Source organism: Falco rusticolus, chromosome 1 (assembly GCF_015220075.1).
Source record: "Falco rusticolus isolate bFalRus1 chromosome 1, bFalRus1.pri, whole genome shotgun sequence".
Taxonomy (NCBI): domain Eukaryota; kingdom Metazoa; phylum Chordata; class Aves; order Falconiformes; family Falconidae; genus Falco; species Falco rusticolus.
The window spans coordinates 85,878,107-85,897,563 of record NC_051187.1 but is presented as its reverse complement, the minus strand read 5'-3'; the positions used below and the strand labels follow the sequence as shown (position 1 = coordinate 85,897,563).

Sequence of the window (19,457 nt, the reverse complement as noted above, 5' to 3'; positions counted from 1 at the left end):
GCCTCAGCTTGTATTATTATTATTATTATTATTGCATTTTCACTAGAGTACATTCCATCATTTTGTTTCGTCCTGGCTGGCCAGTACACTGGTGCTTTAACTGGTGATGAAACAGGTGCTGGGGAGGAACAGTAGGAATTTGATCTGCAGCTCTGCATCTCTGTTTTTTTGAAAGGTTTTAACAAAACACCTTAAAGTTGTCTAGGGTAAAAAGCCATCTCACAGATCACCAGATCCCGAGGTCAGGCTCCTCCCTTGCCTCGTAGGAGCTCCCAAGACCCTTCTCAGATCCTTGAGGCAGCCTGCTGTTAGCAATCCCACCATCATGTCATCTTATCTCTCAGGCTGCATCTCCCCCGTTAGAAGAGGCTGAGATAGCAAAGGCTGTGACACAAGCTGTCCTGACTTCAAAGGAAAAAAACCCAAAACCCACCCAACAAAACAAGCAGCGACCACATGATGGATGCAAAGCCTAATCAGGGATGGAGCGCTGGCATTAACAGTGGAAAATGTAGTCCTGAATGAACCGAGCTAAATTTGTCACAGTTTCAAATACTTTTGCCCTCTCCTGCACAGCTGGCTCACTTCCCATGTACTCACACACTGCCCTTCTTTCCCTGCAGCTGCTGCCATGTGCTTCTTGGGCTCGAGCATATGCTTTCAGCTCTGCTTCTCCATCTGTATCTCTCCAGCCCCAGTTATCTTGTCATCTGGACACCAAATTCTTGTGAATGCAAAGGGCAGAGGGTCTCCCTCGAGTGTTTCATGTGGGTGTGGGGAGTCACTGGAGCTGGAATCTAAGCAAGGGAAGGTTTCTCCTCTGTGTGCTGAATTCTCCTGGTGTGAAAGGCAAGGCACTCCAGTACCTCCAGTGCTTTGCCTCGTTAGTGCATTTGGAAAGTCCTTACACTTTTTCCAGGCACTTGTCCAATCTTTTTTGGCTGGCGGCTTCTACTTTAATACAAGTTTTGCTGCTTTTTTGTTTGCAGTAGCCTGAATTTTTGATAGCTGTAGGGGGTACCTCACAAGTCTTTATTTGGTTATGAGGAAGCGAAGCAGTGAGACTGCTCAGCTCTTCATTTCTGTAGCAGAGAGTTCCCTGTGAGAGGCTGCTGTAACTGAGAGGCTGTTGCACTGCATTGAAGTCAGTCAAGATATGTCACAGGCTTGTGATCGAGGTGACCCAAATCCTCCTCAGTGAAAGCACTAGCAAGCTGAGCCTGTAAGGAAGGTCTCCAGTCCTGCAGAGCAGCTACCTGGATTCCCAATCATGCATTGCTAAGAGATGCATCATGAGAAAGGGCATTGAGCCTGCTGTTGGTGGAACAGCTCTCCAGCCACTGTTGCTTTAAGACTATCCTCAGACGATGTACTGTGTGGGGCTGGCACTGCTCAGGGTCATCATCAGTCCATTTGGTCGGTCTCACAGAGGAAGTGGGCACCAGCACTGGAAGGTTCCCCAAGGTGTGATGTTAATGCGACACATTCATAATCTTTCACCTTCCTCTCTGCTCTTGCTAGAATAACAGGGAATCCTGGGGCTGGGGGAGGATTTTGGCTTCTGCCTGCTTATACCACATCTGCAGGACTCTCAAAGAAAAGCAACAGGAGCGTGCCCTTTGAGGCTGATGTCTGCAGCTTCAGTGTCTCCACATGTGTGTATAACTGCTGGGAAGATGTGAATAGGGACCACTCATCTCAGAGTTGCTCTTCTGTAGGTGCTAAGGCCTCACTTCCCTCTCCAAAGAGGTATTTAAGGCCAACTCCCAGGTATTAGGGAAGGGTGGGAGGGAGGTGGTGATCTTGACAAATTAGATGCAGGTGAAAAATCACAGGGCTTTGCCTGCCCAAGAATTTCACAGTCCATCAGCCAGCCTGATTTAGAAAAAGTGCCTGTTTTTACTTAGGCTTTTCAGTAAGGATTCGGTCCCTAAAGACTTGCTTCACAGGAACCCTCCCTTTAACAATCAGCTAATTAATGACCTTGTTATCTGTCAGCTTTCTCCTGTGTGCTGCACAGCTTCTGGGGAAGGGATGCAGCCAAAGAATGACAAAGTTTTCCACCCTTCTAACCCCCACCCTATGATGGGCTTTGTGCCATCCCCAATTAAGCTCCAGTGCCTTGCCTTGTGTTATCATAGAAAGCAGGACCAAAGGGCCATGGAGAGTCCCCGTTCCCTCCCTGCCCCTCTATTGCACTGACAGATGTCTGGCCTGGTAACAGCATGGACCTATCTCCAGTGGGGTTTTTTACCGACCGGGGATTAAGTCACTGCAACTTTAAAGCCAAGTGGGGAAAAAAACAATGCTACAGATCGTCACTGGCGTTGACAGGAAGGAGTGTGAATTGGGATGTGCTTTCCTGACCTTCTTCAGTGCTGAGAAACTTCTTTATTTAGATTTGTTCTTCCTAAGAGACTGCCTCTTCCTGTGGTGGAGGAGCACGTATGTAGTAAACACGTGTAGGTGGGAAGCCTGTAGGTAACAGAGAGGACATCCCTGATGGAACCCATGTTTGCTGCAGAGACCTGGTTGTGGGATGCCCCAGAGCCAGTCAGAAGGAAGACAGAAGATGTAAGCCAAAGTGGAGCTGCTTTAGGATTACGGCCATTAATCTCCTTTTAATTTCTGACCTTCGGCCCCATTTCCCTGCAGGACTGTATGTAAACCCTCAGAATTAGGGAAAGAAATCTGCTTAGGATGAATAGCCACTGGAGATGTTCTGTGTGTTTTGCTTCTGCTGGTGGTTCTTGCAGACAGGCTTCCGGGGCCAGTTTTTCTGCCCAGACACTGAGGAACTTTAGGGTGAGAAATGATCAGGTCATTGTTTGCCCGTGGTAGGAGCTGGACATTGATGCAGTCTGTTCTTTTCTTATTACTGCTTGTATGTGATCTGTAGAAAGGGGAGATGAGTCTAGACTGTATATGGGGTAGCTCTCCTTGCTGATAGGCGTGATGCTTTCGATGTGGATGCATGAACATTTTGTAGGGTTAACTAGAAAAATCAGCAGAATATTTCAGGTCATTCTTGATGCTACCTTTCACCCGGATATTTGAGATAAAGCCCACTTGAACTCTCTTGGGAGCCCTTCTGTCATCACATCGTGATGAAATGATTGAAGGAGAATGTGTTTTCACATCTCACTAGTGCCGGTTCCCAGTGACTTCAGAGGTGATCCCATAGGCGTGATGATGCTTTCTGTTATTATAAGCAGTTTCCCACCTGGGGAGGGAAAGTCTAAGTAACTCTGACTCCAGACAGTACAATTCTGCTTCTACTTCATTGGAAATCTACCTCAAATGTGGGCTTCTGGTGAACCTTTTCCATGGTTTCTTACATAGGATGTGTTCGCTGCGTGTGTGCACTAAAGAATATATTTTGAGTATAGTTTTGATTCTTTTATTATGACAGTATATCTCAATGTTGGACTTGCTGTTGTTTCTCCTTTTGTTTCTTGCCTACAATAGCTTTGCTTTCTGTTCATCAAATGGTTCAGCACCCCCAAGAAGAGAAAAGCAAGGAAGTAACAGGGATTCTGAGAAAGAATAATAAATCCTAATGGTGATTATACTGACGTTTATAGGAAAGACTTTACTTGATGTTTACAGCACAGAGAACTGTGCATTTCTGCTCTTTTCTCTGTTGGACAATGAAGAATACAATGGTTAATAAAAACATACCCATGGCTCGGTTATCCTTTTGGCCAAACGGTGGCTGGGTTTTAACACAGCTTTGCTTGTCTTGTGAATGCGTTAGCTGCTTATAGTGTGCAATCGGCTTATGAAAGCTGAGCTGCATTATGCTGACGCAAGGTCTATGCAGCTTGTACTTGCTGGAATTGGTTTGGGCCTCAGAAATCAGTGGACCTGAGAACCATGGGATGTTGAAACTGCCAAAGAACTTTTGGCATTGGGGAACAGAAAAGGCACTACTTTCTTTCTTTTGCTGAAAGCCTTCATTTCATATAGGGTATTGGTCTTCATCTTTCTTGTTTGGAAATCTCCTTGGAAAGGCTGTGTCCCAATCCGTGTCTGCAGTTCTCTTCCATCTTCACCAGTTCCAATCATTTTTCTTGTGCTTACTTCTCTGTTTTGTAGCTTATTTCCCCCCTTTTTCATTCTTTCACTTATTTTCAATTTCCTCCTCACCCCTTACTTGTCCTTATCTACTTCCCTTCCTCCATTCACTCGTAGACCTGCCCTCTCACTCGTACCACCGCTGTGCATTTTTCCTCACCACCTCCCTTTCCTCATCATCCCTTTATTTTTGCCTCCTCAAATTCACTTTGTTCCTAAAACCCAAGAGACAATCAAGCTTCTGGGAAGAATTGGAGTGGGAAGAAACTGTAACATGGATTTAAAACAATAGCCATATCAGTAGAGAATGGGAAGCTCTAGGAACCTTTGAAGGAAAGGTTGCCACAGTTCTGCCGCTTTCTTACCAGGCATTTACTCTTGAGTTTAACTTCTCAGTATGTCTGAATAATCTGTCTCCAAAGAAGGATCACAATGTAATCAACCATCTTTGACAGGAAAAACTCACCAAGCAGAAATATTGCCTCTCTACTTGTGAGAGTACTGTGCACCCCTGTGGCATGATATAGGTGAGAAGGTGACTCATTCTGGACAAACAAGTCATCAGTGGGATGAGTTGTGCTTCTGGGAGGCATCTTGTAAAAGCTTTCCTGTGTTAAAAAATCCGTCGGAGTTTTTCCATGGAAATGAAGGGCCATGATTCAACTGTAGGTTCTTCTGGCAGTATTACAGACAGAAGTACTGATGATGCTAGCCAGCCAGCCACAAGCAGATGGCCGAGGTGGATGAGTGTTTTCTTGCTTTTAAGTAGCTTATAAAGTGGAAAACTAGGGTTTAAAAAAAAAAAAAAAAGTCAGGAAGATCTCCTTCAAAGAAGAACAATTTGTTAGGGATTTTTCTTGTAGATCTTCCTCAAGCTGGCTCTTGGTGGAGGGCTACAAGAGATGCCGTTGTTTTCCATGGATCTCTACCTGTCTTGTGCTCAACAAGTAAAAGGTGTCTGCATACAAAATTCCTGTGTTGATTGCTTCCTATTTTTCAGGGCACAACAGAAAAGTAACTGTGAAACTGAATTCCCCCCCACCTGGTGGATTCCTGGGCTTTATTGCTAAATAATGGAGAGGGTGGAAGGGCTGGTTCCAGGCTAGAGCATTCAAATATATGGGCCCTACAATCTGGATTGCACCTGAGACACCGAGGTGGGAGAAGAGCTAGTGGTTTCTTGTCAGGAGGAAGCGTGTGGGTCCTGCTGGTTGAGTCAGTCCTAGTCCTCGACTTTGGAAGGAGACTGGGGCCGAGTCAGGCTGTGACACTGTTCAGCAGAGCCAGAAATTACATGTAGCAAACACAAACCTGTTCTGCAGAGGTGTTCTGCAGTCTGCGCTTACTTTGCTTACTGATCCAGCTGCAGCATCTAAACAGCTGGTTGAACAACAGGCTTTAGCTACTGAAGATGGCAGGACTGCCTCTGTTGGCATCTGCAAGTGATAGAACGGACATGCCTGAATTAAAAAATAACTTCATAGTGACTTAATGACTTAATAGTTAGTAGTATCTTAATGACTTAATAGTAACTAGCCTGTTGCAGGTGAGCAAGGGTGGTTATCTTTGCCTAGAGAGAAGTGTGGCTTCCTACCTTCTAACCAGCATAGCTGCGGGCACAACTTGACATGGTGTGGGAGCAGAGTGCACAATAAACTGCCAAAGCTGATCTCTAAAGCTGGCAGGAGAAGGTGATCTGAATGTGCTGGGTTTGGATGGAGAGAAAAAAGCATCCTGATTGGGGCTTGGATTCTGCTGTGAATCATGTTGTCCATCTTTCTGTCCTCTCTCTGGCAGGTCTATAACCTGACTCAGGAGTTCTTCCAACGAGGTAAACCAGTCAATGCTGAGAGCCAGAATAGCGTGGGCGTCTTTACACGGGACGTAGTGCGCAAACGTGTCAAGGCCGATCCGGATGACACAGAGGCCGTCAAGAGGCTGAAACTAGCCATGATCCAGCAGTACCTTAAGGTGTGTGTGCACATCATTGTTTTGTTTTAACCAAGAACAGACAAATCTTGGACCTCAGACACCTGGCTAAGCCTTGACTATCACTGGGGAATTGCTTTCTATGGTCTCTTGCAGCTGGGGTGGTTTGTGTTTTTATTGACAACTTGTCCTTGTGAGACATGTCCAAAGACAGTGGGCTGCAAGAAATAATGCCTTTACTCTTTTTTCTTTTTTTTTTTAACCTTAAACTTCTAGCTGTCTAATTAGAAGGGGCTTTCCTACCTACAATTCCTGTTAAATTTTCTGGTATGACTTAATGTTTTCTTACCACCTGAAGCTAATCTATTGTCAGGTTCTTTTAGTAACATCTTGTCTTTTGCCTTACACCTGGGACCTAGTGATCCTAAGCGTCTTTTACCCACTTCTGCCTCTGTCCGTATCTCAGAGAGCAGAAGAAATGTAACTTTGATGCTAGTAATCTGCTGAGAAAATCCCTAGAAAGCATTTTGAAGGTAAAGCCATAAATCAAAGGTAGATTGTATAAACCCATGTCCTAATCATCTTTCCTCACGGCTTCCATAGTTCTTTTTATCCCTCAACACCTTGGCCTAAATGAGATCTCTGTGGGATGAGGACTTAATGTTGCATCAAGTGCTCCACAAATAAAGTGTAGCAGTCATTCCTATTGCACTTATAATGACTTAGTCTTCTGAAATGAGGCAGGGGAGGCAAGCAGCACTCTGTGATGAGGGTGAGTGTGTGGTATTCACTATTTACAGGTGAGAAGCTGAAACAAAGTGAAATAAAGATCCAAAGAGTCTCCTCACAGGGGATCTGTGGTAAAGCTGAGATTTGAACCTGGGTGTCCCAAATGCTGTTTTGATATTTTGGTGTCCTAACACCTAACAAAGCTTGTATCACAGGGCATCTCCACAGCTTCTATGTAAAATCTAGTTATTTATCGTGTTATCCATGTAACATCAGCCATGCAGACAATGTTAGTCATTTGATATAGGCCTGGTTTTCCTGGTGGTTACTTATGTTGTTGCTACAGGTTGCCACAGCCAGAGACTTTTTCTGCAAGTCTCCTAAATCCCTTCTCATGTGTAAATACCTGAGAACAACAAAGCTTCTGATACTTAAGACTATCAGACCGGAGTGGTTGCTGAGAGAGTGGGGATTAACTGGTGTATCAGGCAAAGTATAGTCTTGATAGTTGCCTGTTTTTCTTCCTGGCATTTTTCCTTTTTGGTCGAAATAATTGAATAACCATCACCGTTGTTATCGTCACAATGTGGAGCGTCCTGTTGGAGTGTCCAGGCAGGATGAGCAGCCTGTTGCATGACCCAGGGAGCAGGGTTTGTATTGTGGGCCAGCAGAACTGACCCTGAGTCTGGGGAGAGTTGCCCACTCAGCCGTCAGATGGGGTGGAACAACAGCAGTCTGAGAGGACAGGTCTTCTTCAAGACCTAGGTGCTGGCAACCTGGCCCAGCAGATGTGCCTGCTCAGTCTTCATTGGAGTCACTGGGCCATGACGAGGAAGGGGCAGCCACCTGTTTGTCAACACAGTCACGGGAGAAGCCTATGAACTATTTAGTACAACTTTCACTTGTTTGCCTGACATCTTAGCCCAGGACAGAGATTCCTACCCTGCAACAGAATGCTGCACAGGGAGAGCGCCTAGGCTTGCCAGGCTTCCAAACAGGGTCATTAAAGTGTGGAAATGCCTGGAAGATCGGCCAAAGGGTGAGGGAAGGAATTGTAATGTTCCTTTTGTAAAAAATGCTTAAGGAATTACAGAGTGCAAATCCTTGTGACTCTGGTGATTTGAAGGTTTTAAGATCATTGTGTCCCATGCATCAGTATTATCATTAGAAACTTAATCACAAGACAGGCCAAACATCCTGCCTTTGTTCTAGGGACTGTTGGAAGCTACGGCTATGCCTAATACTCCTGCAAATGTTAACCAACAGGTCCTGAATCTAAAGCTTTCATAATCACATCAAATGAATCAAACACAAGTGCTTCATGTCTTGGCATTTCCCTTTTCTATCTCCAGTTCCTTCTATGTTGGGTTCTCTCACCTCTGGCACATTGTTGAATTGCTGATTGTTGTCTGTTTGACAGCATGTTGAAAGCTGCAGACAGCAGAAATAGCTGCCAGAAGTTTTTCATGGGTCCTCATGGAAACATTTGTTAACGTTGCGAAGAGCATCTGATTAACATAGCTCCTGCTTCTGTTGTAGGAGCACCAAGCAGCCAGTGCCTGACCAGTGAAGTGGGTTTTAAATGATAGAAAAGTCAGAACTGTGACCCAGAATCATGCAGAAGCAAAGACATCAACTCTGAACTCTGGATGATGCAACCATGGCCGATGCAACCAAAGCTGATGCCACTTGTTACTATGACAAAATGTTTTCTCTGGTTGGAAGGCAGGCTAAGGACTGATTTTGTCAGAACTATGGCCAAACACTTCTTACTAGCAAAAATAACGTGGTTTAAGAGTGGGACTCAGGACTCCAGCTTGCGCAGCTTCTTTGTGCCCTTGCAATGCTGTGCTGTGCCAAAATGAGTTCCTCTGTGGCAATGTTGCTTTTGTGTTTCTTTTCCTTAGGTAGAGAGTTGCGAGAGCAGCTCCCACAGCATGGATGAAGTCTCGCTCAGTGAATTTGGGGAATGGACCGAAATCCCTGGGGCTCATCACATCATTCCTTGCGGTTTCATTAAAATCGTGGAGATTCTGGCCCGCTCCATTCCTGAGTCTGTCATTCAGCTCCGCAAGCCAGTCAAGTGCATCCACTGGAACCAGTCAGTCAGCAAGGAGATTGAAAGGGTGGCTGACCACAACAGTGACCTCCCCGAGGAGGACAAGGGCTCTGATGTCTTTGTAGAGTGTGAGGACTGTGAGTTCATCCCAGCAGACCATGTCATTGTGACTGTGTCCCTGGGAGTCTTGAAGAAACGCCACGAGAGCCTGTTTCATCCCCGCTTGCCCGAGGAGAAGGTGATGGCCATTGAGAAACTAGGCATCAATACGACTGACAAGATTTTCCTGGAGTTTGAAGAGCCTTTCTGGAGCTCCGAATGCAACAGCATCCAGTTTGTCTGGGAAGATGAGGCAGAGAGTGAGAGCTTGACTTATCCTGAGGAGCTGTGGTACAAGAAGATTTGCAGCTTTGATGTGCTGTACCCACCAGAGAGGTATGGCCATGTCCTGAGTGGCTGGATCTGTGGAGAAGAGGCTTTGATTATGGAGAAGTGTGATGATGAAACTGTGGCAGAAACCTGCACTGAAATGCTACGTAAATTTACAGGTCAGCTATGCTCTGGTTTCTTTGAGTAGGGAAGAGAGAGAGAGTGGGGCTGGGGTGTTGAATAACCGCTAGGAAGGAAATGCACTAAAGTAATTTTTAGTTTGGCATGTTATGTCCCTTTGAATGGGCTGTGCATGTCCTGCCAGCATACCTCCTGCTTGGGTGTGCCTGAAAGCTATTTATACAGAGGGGCTGATAAACAGCTCAGGAAGTGGTGGGCAGAAGTGCTTGAGGATTTCACATCCTCTGCTTTAGTTAATCACAAATAACTCTTCAGCAGCTGGAGCTGTCAGACTCGGTACTCCTGAGGACTGATCTCAGCTGTGGAAAGCAGCATAGCTCTTTTAGAGCCAGTGGAGTTGAACCTGTTTAGATCAGCTGAGGTGATGTGATTGAATCACATCCCTGAGTTCCATTCAATATGAAGCAATGAGAATTGACCCAAATTTTGAACCTTGAGAGTTCCCATTTCCTGCCACCTCACTTAAACCTTCCTAGACTTCACAGATTTCACATTTACTGAGCACACATCACATTAAAGGCAGCAGTTGGAGCAAGACCAGATCTGAGGTGTATTATACTGAGAAAATCCAAGATGAAATCACTAGAAGTAGTAATACTTGAACATGCTGGGCCTTGGTTTGCCTGCAGTCACTTCTCTCGTGGTTGCACACCTTCCCAAGTAAAGGGCTTTTTGTATCTGTGGAGGTCTTTGAGATCCTCTAATGGAAGATACTGTACAAGTGCAAGTGTAAGATAGTAACACTGAAAGAAATAGTGGTTGACTCATTGGCAGTCCTGAAATAAGGATTTTGAATTTATACATAATTATAAGAGCAGCATCCCCCAAGATTAGATGTATTTTATGCAATTCTAGAGATGGGTCCCGTGATTAAGCTATTTCTATCTGCCTGTTAGATTATGTTAGCCAAATCTCAGCACGTGGTGGGTTTCCAGCATTACCTCTTGTCCATGGACCTCCAATTAAAGGAAGAAATTTGCCTTCCCAAGTATAGCTTTCCCCTGTACTTACAGACCATTTGCTCCCAACAACATGGAGATCTAGAGAAAGGGTCCTGGAAGCTGAGGACTACCTGTATAACTGGCAACTGCCAAAAGAGGTTTTCCATTTTACTACTCTTTTCAGATATCATAGGGTAGACACTGGTCTCAGAAGAAACCCTAATGCAGCAACCAAAACTGAATCCTTGTTTCAGCTTGTTCGATGTTGCATTTATGTTGGGTGATGAAGCTGTGGCTCCCCTGCAGCCTGCAGAGACATGGGATGAATGAGTGAATGCTGGACTCGGGGCAGCTTCTGCCTCATGAGCTGTTTTCAGTGGTGTTGGGTATCCCTATGTTATGTCACAACGTAAGCACATGCCTTCTTTCCTCCTGACCTCAGCAGGCCGGCTGCTGCTCTATACTGGTGTAGCAGAAGGCTTTTCTCTTTAAGGCCAAGTTGTTCCACTGCTGACATCTCACACAGCGTATAAACAATGTTGGTTGTTGGCAAAGCTTCTTGTTTAAGACCGCTTCCCCCATGCCCCCACCCCCCCCAAACACTTAGATTCATCAGTAGGAATTTGGCTCTTCGGGTCTTTGTTAGTTTGGCAGATGGGAGTATACTCTCCCACTTCTTTCTTGGGGTCCTTCACTGTTGTTGTTGTTTGCATGTGTTGGATGTGCCTCTCTCCCTCCAAGGATGGAAATATGTTGGCCCTGGGTCGTCAGTATGTGCTGCAGTTGCTGTTCCAGCTGATACTGCACCTGGTCACTGTCCATCAGACTCTTCAGCAGTGTGAGCTGTCTCAGCCTTCTGCTAATCCTGGAGAATTTTAGACTGAGTTTACCAGGGCCTTGCCCTGCAATGAGCATTTTGTGCATAAGCTGAGAGGTGGACTCTCAGCTGCTCGAAACTGCGAGAAGAAAACCTGTTCTTGGAGCACCCATTACACAATGTGACCTGTTACGCTTTCTGCCCCAGAAACTTGTTTGTAGAAAACCTTTTCACAGATCTTTCAGTATGGCCTTGCTAAGGTACCTGGATTTATTCTGTTACCCTTGCTCCTGGTCTCCCTGGCAGATTCACAGGAGCAGCAATAATCTGGGCCAGGTGCCAGGCAGGCTGAAATAACAGAACCGTGCTCAGCTCTCAGTGCACCTACTGTCTCTTCTGCTATTTTTTTCATTGGGAGTGTGGGAGTGGGTTAGACCAGCCAGGGGGTGGTTGCGAGGGGGCAAAGCAGCCTTCTGTGATCTAACTGTAGTCATTTCTGAAAATGACTGGACTCCTCTGGTCCAATTAGCACCACCAAAGCCAGCTTTTAAAGCATTTCCACACAAGTTCGTGTAAGTCAGCTAACTAAGCTGGGTAATCAGTCTTCCTAGGTTCTTACTAAGCTCAGTGGAAAGACTCTTCTGTAAGACAGTTCAGATCTCCCACACCTCACTTGGTGCTCTGTGACATCTTCTTCAGAAGCTTTTCTCTACTGACTGTAGAAAGTGCCTTATATTCGGTAATCAAAGTAGGTAGCGTGAGCCTTTTAATGTTCGCTTTGCCTTTTGTAGCTTTCATGTTCTGGGTAGAAAGTCCCCCAAGTTCTTATTTATTGTTCTTCTATGAAAGAAATAAGGCAATACCAGGTGGGTTCCCATCTTTAGCTGTGTTTTCCCAGCCCGTTGCTCATGGAGGCCTTTGCCTTGGTTCCAAGGGTGATAGACAGCCCTATGTTAAATCCTTTCTTTTAGACTCACACTAAGAATTTCTCTCGAGAGGTGACCTTGAATTTCACATCCATAGGTTAGTGTTGTGGATTATCTGGCTTTGCTGTGAAAAGCTCTAAGGATTGTTCTAACCTAAGAACCGTTGACAATTACTGCTTTTCACAACTGGATGGCTGAAACGTGGTGTCCTCTAAATCTGATTAAATGGGCTGCCTTCAAACGATTAGAAGTCTTGCTCTCCTTTCTTTATTGGCTAAGCTCTGATTGTTGGAAGCCAGAAGGCAGCAACTGCAGGCCTGTTCCCTTCTGGAGGACTCGCTGATTGTCAAGCTGTGTCTGGAGATGCCCTGAGTGGGGGGTGTGTGTCCCATCCTCCAGCTGTTTCTCTAGATCTCTCTCAGGTTCTGCATCATATAAACCAGCCCTATTTGGACGGCTGGGTACCCTAATGTCTCTCTGGTGGCTGTAGATACTAATGTAGGGGTAGTACCACAGATCTCCATTGGCCTTCATGGGATCTTAAATACCCAGCTCTCATGTAGGCAACTAATTTTGTGTGTCTTAATTGAGGTCTGTGAGTTGATTTTATGGTAATCCTGTGTCTCATAATCAGCCCCACAACCAATAGATCTATGTATCCACACCTCCCAGTAGCTTGATAAAGACAGGGTTGTGTGAGGCATATGGAGTTATCTTCCATAGTGCAAGAGTTACCTTCAGAAGTGGAAATCTGTGGCATAAGGATATGTCCCCTCCTATTTTAGTGAAGGCTAAGATCCTTTTTTAGCCATTTTATCTTTCTTCGGACAATAGAAAACGTAGAAATTTCCACATCTGTATTAATTGTTACTTTTATCTTTAGGCAAAGGCACGTATTTATCCTTCTATTTAAGAGCAGATTGAGAAAGTCCAATTGAATATGTTCCTTGAACGAGTGTGGCCTTCCCAGTTTTCTTGTTTTCTGCCTTGCAAATAGTAGTTCAGGATCTGAGCTTGTGTTGTGTTCCCGTCTGACTTTCAACCAGGCTCCTTCTCTGTGTGCAGCAGACATGAAGGTCTCCTGATTTTTGTCTTAGAAACAGCTCCTCACATTAAAAGGTGCGTAAGTGCAGAAGCGCAGGAGCACAGTAGTTGCACGGTGGACACTCGGATCATGCTAACATGGTCCGATGTGCTGGAGAACCTTAAAGGAGCTCATGAGAGCTGGTATGTCTGCACTGCCACACAGCATGGTGCTGGGGAAGGAGGCTGGCTTTGGTTCTGGGGACTGTACAGCTGTGTTTTATTGTACCCAGGCTCTTTAGCCCTGTTCCACACTGACAGCTGGCTCCTGCATCTCTGCGTGAAGCTCTGCCATCTGCCCAGGGCCACACCGTTCATGTTGCTGTGCTGCACTTTCCCTTGTGATGAAGCTGCTGTGTGAAGAATAATTCCCCGATGGGAAGGCTGCTGTTTACCTGCTTGTATACACAGTACAAGGTCATCCGTGGGAAACACTGGAGAGGGACAAAGCTGTTGCTTTTACCAGTCTGAGCAATTGCTCTATTAAATATTGCTGAATGTATACAATTGTTGATTGGCTTGATGACTCCACAAACCTTTTCATTTACAAATTTCAGTCTTTTAGCCCATCTCTGGCCTTATCTGTAGGCTGACAAGCCCTCATCTCATTGCTTGTAACACTGTGTTCCTAATGTTAATCATCTTTTTATCAGCATCTTATCTGTTGACTCCTGTACTGAAAAATCTTCTGGGCACCTTAACAGTGGAACATGAGAACATGCACCAGCTACAGAAGAGGCACCACCAGCCCACTGCGGAGACTCCTTTTATTTGAAAATACATTGTGTGAACATTTTTGTATAGTGCAGTGTGATGGATGACTGCTTTGGTCGTGTCCGGTGGTGTGTTGTCCAATGGCTTTCATGATGTGTTCTCTTGGGCTTTCCCACAGCCCTTAAAAATAAAACGTGATAACTTACTTCCTTGACGCGTCCAAGAGCTCCCTGTTCTCGGACTCCCTTGGGCTTTTCACTTCCATCCCAAGCATTCCCGCTTTGAAGATTCTTAGAGGAGCATATTTTAGAGGCTTTGTTATGCTAAGTTGTTACCCCTGAAATAACATTTGTTTGTAGGATGTGTTTTGTTTGTAGGGTATATTTATTTGCTAGTCTGTGCCATATTTTGATGTGGGGGTTAGTGGTTAGAAGGTGTTGGGAGTGTACTCTGGCAAGCCATCCAGGTGCCTTTGCTCGGTTTCAACCTTGTATTTCATAGTTCTGGTGGACACACGATACTGCTAAAAGCAGCAGCTGAACCAGGGAAGTAACCTGCTCCTGATTTTAAGGAATTGATGGCACAACTAAATAACTGTTTAGCAGAACTAAATAATGTAGTGCCTAACTAGTCTTCACAGTTGAATGTCTCCCTCTCTAAGCCGTGACGAAGAAGGTGGGGGAATTTGGATTGTCTTTGTTGCATGCTAAACATGCTGGTGTTACAGAGTCAGGGTCTGAAGCAGGCACAGGAGCAGTGCAAGGTGCAAATAGGTCTCAATGCTCTGACTCGTGCTGACAGTCTCTTAGAATCATAGGATCATTTGGTTGGAAAAGACCTTTAAGGTCGAAAAGAAATGTTAACCCTGCACTGCCAAGGCCACCGCTAAACCATGTCCCTAAGCACCACAGCTACACGTCTTTTAAATACCTCTAGGGAGGGTGACTCCTCCACCTCCCTGGGCAGCCTGTTCTAGTGCTTGACATCCCTTTTGGTGAAGACGCAGACTCAATCCGACTGGCTGAACCTTGCCTGGATATGTGACGTTGCCTCTAGGGTGGGTCTCAGCTTTCCTGCAGAGGGGATTTTTCTTCACTGCAATTCTCCCGTTTCCCCCATTCCTCTCCTGCCAAGTGAGATGTGATCACAGGACGGCAACAAAATCTCAGTCAGTGACACTGAGGTGGTCCTGAACCAGCCTAGCGAGAGGGTTCAACCTGAGGCTCTTGTGCCACCAGCTGGTAGGCTGCCTTGGCTACAGTCTGGATCCCAGGTACTCCAGTACTTTCTGGGGTGGGGACAGTGACTGCTGATGGCCGTATTACAGGTGCACTCAGGTGCCATTCACCATTGCGTCCTACATCCTCTTAGCAGGGGAAATCCTACAGCAATCTAGAAATCCTATTTCCAGTGTTAAAAGCCTAGTTCCCATGCCATGTGCACCCCACAAAACGGAAATGGGTCTGTGGGATTTTAGGTTCATTTTCGAGGCAACTGGGTAGCAGTTGGAGTGAATAATACAGGTTTTGAGACATTTCTGACAGCCTTTCCTATGCTCCTGCATATTGAGAATTTGCCTTTTGACATCCCTATCTCTGTTCCTCTTTGGAGGCGCACCTGTCTCACAAGGCTACCTAAACACCCAATTTAGTCGGGGCACCCAATTCAATACCTGAAGTTAGGTGAGATCAGTCATATCGTTGGTCACTGCCAGGCTCCCCGTGGCAAATGAGACCAGGAGATGCTCTGTGTTTTCAACCAGACTGCCCAGGGTTCCCTGAAGCTCCTTAGGTTTTTAGTAACATAAACATTTTGAGATATTTCCTAAAGTGGAAGACTGCAGCTGAGATTAAAAGGGATTCTATTGCTGTTATATAGATACTTAGAACTCAGTAATACAAAAGAGGTCTGGTTTGGGGCCTCTTCCCTATAGCCTGCAGGCTTGGCTGGGATGCATTTTCAGTAAGTCAGGCTGAATACATGCCACCCCATGCCTTGCACAGGCATTGCTATGTTTTCTCTTGGACATGGTCTTACTTTTTGTCTTGCTTTCCATCCAGGGAATCCAAACATTCCGAAACCTCGCCGGATCCTGCGGTCCTCCTGGGGCAGCAATCCCAATTTCCGTGGATCCTACTCTTACACCCAAGTTGGGTCTAGTGGGGCTGACGTGGAGAAACTCGCTAAACCACTGCCTTACACGGAAAGCTCCAAAACTACTGTAAGTATGGCTCAAATCAGTTCTGTGGTAGTAAGACTGACATGGTGCTGGGTAGCAGGTTTCCTGAGAGGGAGGTGGAAGTAAAAACCAGCAAATGTGTTTTCCAGGGTTTTTTTACGTACCCGTCTGGACATAAAATGAGGTATTTTACCTCTTTAATGTTTAGTGTTAGCTTCTAATTGTTTTAATGTAATTTTTTAAAATTTTAATCTACCTCTTTAACGTTTAACCTCTTGAATGCTTTAATATTTTAAGATCTCAGGGCCACATCTCTTTCTGAAATTATCAAGAGCTGATTTTCCACGTGGTTTTAGGAAATGTGATCTCTGCATTTAATGACCATTAGCATTATTGGCCAGTTAAAAACTCCTTAGGAAAGCATGTGTTACTCTGTTTTAAAGCGTAGTCTGAATATGTAGTATTAAATGCGTGACCCTACTAATGTCTAGGTCTGAATGTGTCAGAGGTGCATATTAGGAAATCTTTCTAAGTTGGCAGTAGAGGGTAAGGGAGGCCCAGTCCTTGCCTGGGGGACTCATGCATTGGCAGGGAACAATGAATTTGCTTGTCAGACACTGCCTTTGCTTTCTGAATATAGCAAGGAGAGCAGGAGCACACATGGAGATAGTTACCACAGCTCAACTGATGAGCCATAATGTATTAAGCTAAACTCACCCCATCGTACAAGGTTATGTGTCTAAATCCGGAGACAATGGCTGATGAATATGCAGCCTCCAAGCAGCTGCCTAGTTCATTTCCTCCACCCAGAGCCTGACTGCACCATGTAGTTCTATTCAGCACAGAAATCTATTTAAAAAGATAGGAGAAGCTTTAGGAATCTTTCTCTATTGTTCTGGAGAAGAGAGGTACCTGAAATTCATGCCTCAGAACTGAGCTGGCAGCAATGTAGCAAGCACCTAACTATGTAAGAGATAAGACACTGTGTCTCACCCTGTGGGTTTTGAGACACGACTGGTTTTCCTTCTTAAATTGCTGTCCAGAAAAAACCCATATCCTTAAAGCCTAAAAGTCTAATGTATAATTTAGGAGAGCAAAGGGAGGAGCTGGTAGAGAATTAAGGAGCTCTGTGACTCGTGTAGATTTGTTGGAGGCTATTGGAGCTAGCATCTGGCTCTGCGATGGTGCCTCAACCCTGCAAACAGCTCCATGCAGGCATAGCAACGACTTTGGCAGACGTGCTGTGCCCGTCCTTGTAGTGCATCACACTGGGATTTCGAGAACCAGCACTCTGAAGACACTGGTGTCAGCTCACGGAGGTGTGGGAGGGCACAGAAAGTATTGTCTCCCTTTAGCCTCGCATCTGCTTTCCAGTAAGTGCTGCTGAGCTTTTCTGCTTTTCTTATCCTCTCCAGCCGATGCAGGTGATGTTTTCAGGGGAGGCCACTCACAGGAAGTATTATTCCACTACCCACGGTGCTGTGCTTTCTGGGCAGAGAGAGGCCGCTCACCTCATTGAGATGTACCAGGACCTCCTGCAGTGCCAGAGCTGAAAGACCCCCGTGTTTGCGAACACAACCAACTACCAAATCCTTGTACAGGTGTGTGGAGGAGTTCTTTTTTAATTTCAGTTCACAGTAGAACAGCCTTTACCTTTTTCTATTAAAAAAAAAAAAAAGCCCTAACTGTTTAAAAAGTTAGTCATCAATAGCTTCATTTCTGTGTGCTGTATTGTTAACAGGAAAGAGTGCTCCTTTTGTCTGGTAAACTGTTTCTTTGTCATTTTAATTCTAATTTCACTTTTGGTGCCTATCATATTTTTTTCCTCTTTCTGTATTGTAAGTGCCTTCGATACTAAAATAAATGTTGTAATAAAAAGACTGGGTGCTTTGGTACTTCCTGGATACTCAGTAACTTGCAACTCTTTTATTCAGTGTTATAAAAATAGGGCTTTTCTCCCTTTCTACCAAATCTGGAGTAGGAGGATCTTGAGATAGATCAGGATATTCAGTGTACTGATTGATCTTAACTGTTTGTTAAAAGTATTGCACCTTAGAGGCACAGCCATTTGCCTTGCCCAGATTAGCACAGAAATCACTCTGCATCACTACATATTTAACTCTGTATGTCACCTGTCTGTCAGCTTGTGTAGGTCTTTGTACTTCAGGAAATCTGCTTATAATTTCACAGGGGAATTTGTCTTCCCTCTGGGTTCACTCAGCCAGTCCATGGGAAGTTATCAAAGGAATCACAGTGCTGGAAAGCAGAGAGACAGCCAGCTTTGGAGACATTTGGTCTGGAATGGTATCTTGGTTTTGAAGATAAACCAGTCATTCCCACTTCTCAAAAATTGATTTGATTCACAACGTAGTTTTCATGTCTGCAAATTAGGTTTCTCTCTAAGGAAACTAAACTGGGAGCACTTCTGCAGGAGCTGACTGGGTATGGTGCAGCCTGCAAAGGGAACATCAAAGTCTCATCTGTCACTTCTCCTTCAAAATGGAAGGAGCATTCGTGCCTCTGCACCAAACTAAAGTGCAAAGTGAAACCTCCAGATTCCCTTGCTAATGCCAATGCAGTTGGAGTGCACTCTACAGCTATAATTGGGACAGCCAGTCCAAGCGGAAAACACATGCAGAGTTATGTGGGAGTGTGGGCAAGAAGGAAAATGATGAGAAGCAGCATTCTTGATCTACCTCTGTGATGAAAATCCATCTTTTGTTGGGCAGCAATACCCAAAACAGGTGGGGTTTTCACACTTTGCCCCTGGAAAAGAAGGTCCAGAAGTCTGAAATGACACCACTGATGTTGAAGAGTTTTCTCAGGGAGGTCAAGGTCGTTCCCACTAGTAAGGAATTTTGACGGAATGTGCGGGCTTGGCTCAATCATATCACATCTGGATTAAAAATATTTTCCAGGGAGCCTACATGTAGTACCTGACATAGGGTTTAATTAAAACTTTTTAAATGCAATTATCCTACGTGTGTGCTTTGTCTCAGAAGAGCTGAGACCTTAGGATGCAGCTTGGAAAGTTTAATTTTCCCTGCAGGGATGCTGCATCTCACACTAAAATAGTTTTTACTTTGTCTGAGAGGAGGGGGCACCCCAGAACCTCTGATACACAGTGAGTATCCCCCTGTCCCTTCCTTTTTGTTGAAGTGGGGGCTGGTCGCATATAAATGTGCTTGGTTTATCAACAGGATTCATTCTTACATTAGACTGTTTCTGCAATAAAGCAAAAGGCTGGGAGACATTTTTTTAGGGGGCTGCCAGAGCAGCCAGGGTTTGAAAGCTGATTGAACAGATGTCCTTCCTTCCTTTGCTTGAGCGCAAGGAGTTTCTTCTCCATGTTATGGGCAGAGAGGCCAGTGCTGCTCAGCCACAAGAAGGCTAAACTGCAGTGCCAAGGATAGGGAATGCCTGGCACAGGTTG

At 45.2% G+C, this 19,457-nt stretch overlaps 1 protein-coding gene across 3 annotated transcripts in view; it reads left to right on the top strand.

Annotated features, from left to right (window-relative positions):
- Positions 1 to 17,714, top strand: part of SMOX (spermine oxidase) — a 56,132-nt gene extending 38,418 nt beyond the window's left edge. For all 3 annotated transcript variants that reach the window (XM_037387575.1, XM_037387585.1, XM_037387596.1), the window contains exons 4-7: positions 5,875 to 6,048; positions 8,643 to 9,342; positions 15,906 to 16,066; positions 17,440 to 17,714. In XM_037387575.1, coding sequence (XP_037243472.1) covers positions 5,875 to 6,048; positions 8,643 to 9,342; positions 15,906 to 16,066; positions 17,440 to 17,577 — 1,173 coding nt within the window. In that variant the 3' untranslated portion in view covers positions 17,578 to 17,714. The remainder of the gene's footprint in view (positions 1 to 5,874; positions 6,049 to 8,642; positions 9,343 to 15,905; positions 16,067 to 17,439) is intronic.
- Positions 17,715 to 19,457: the final 1,743 nt, after the last annotated feature.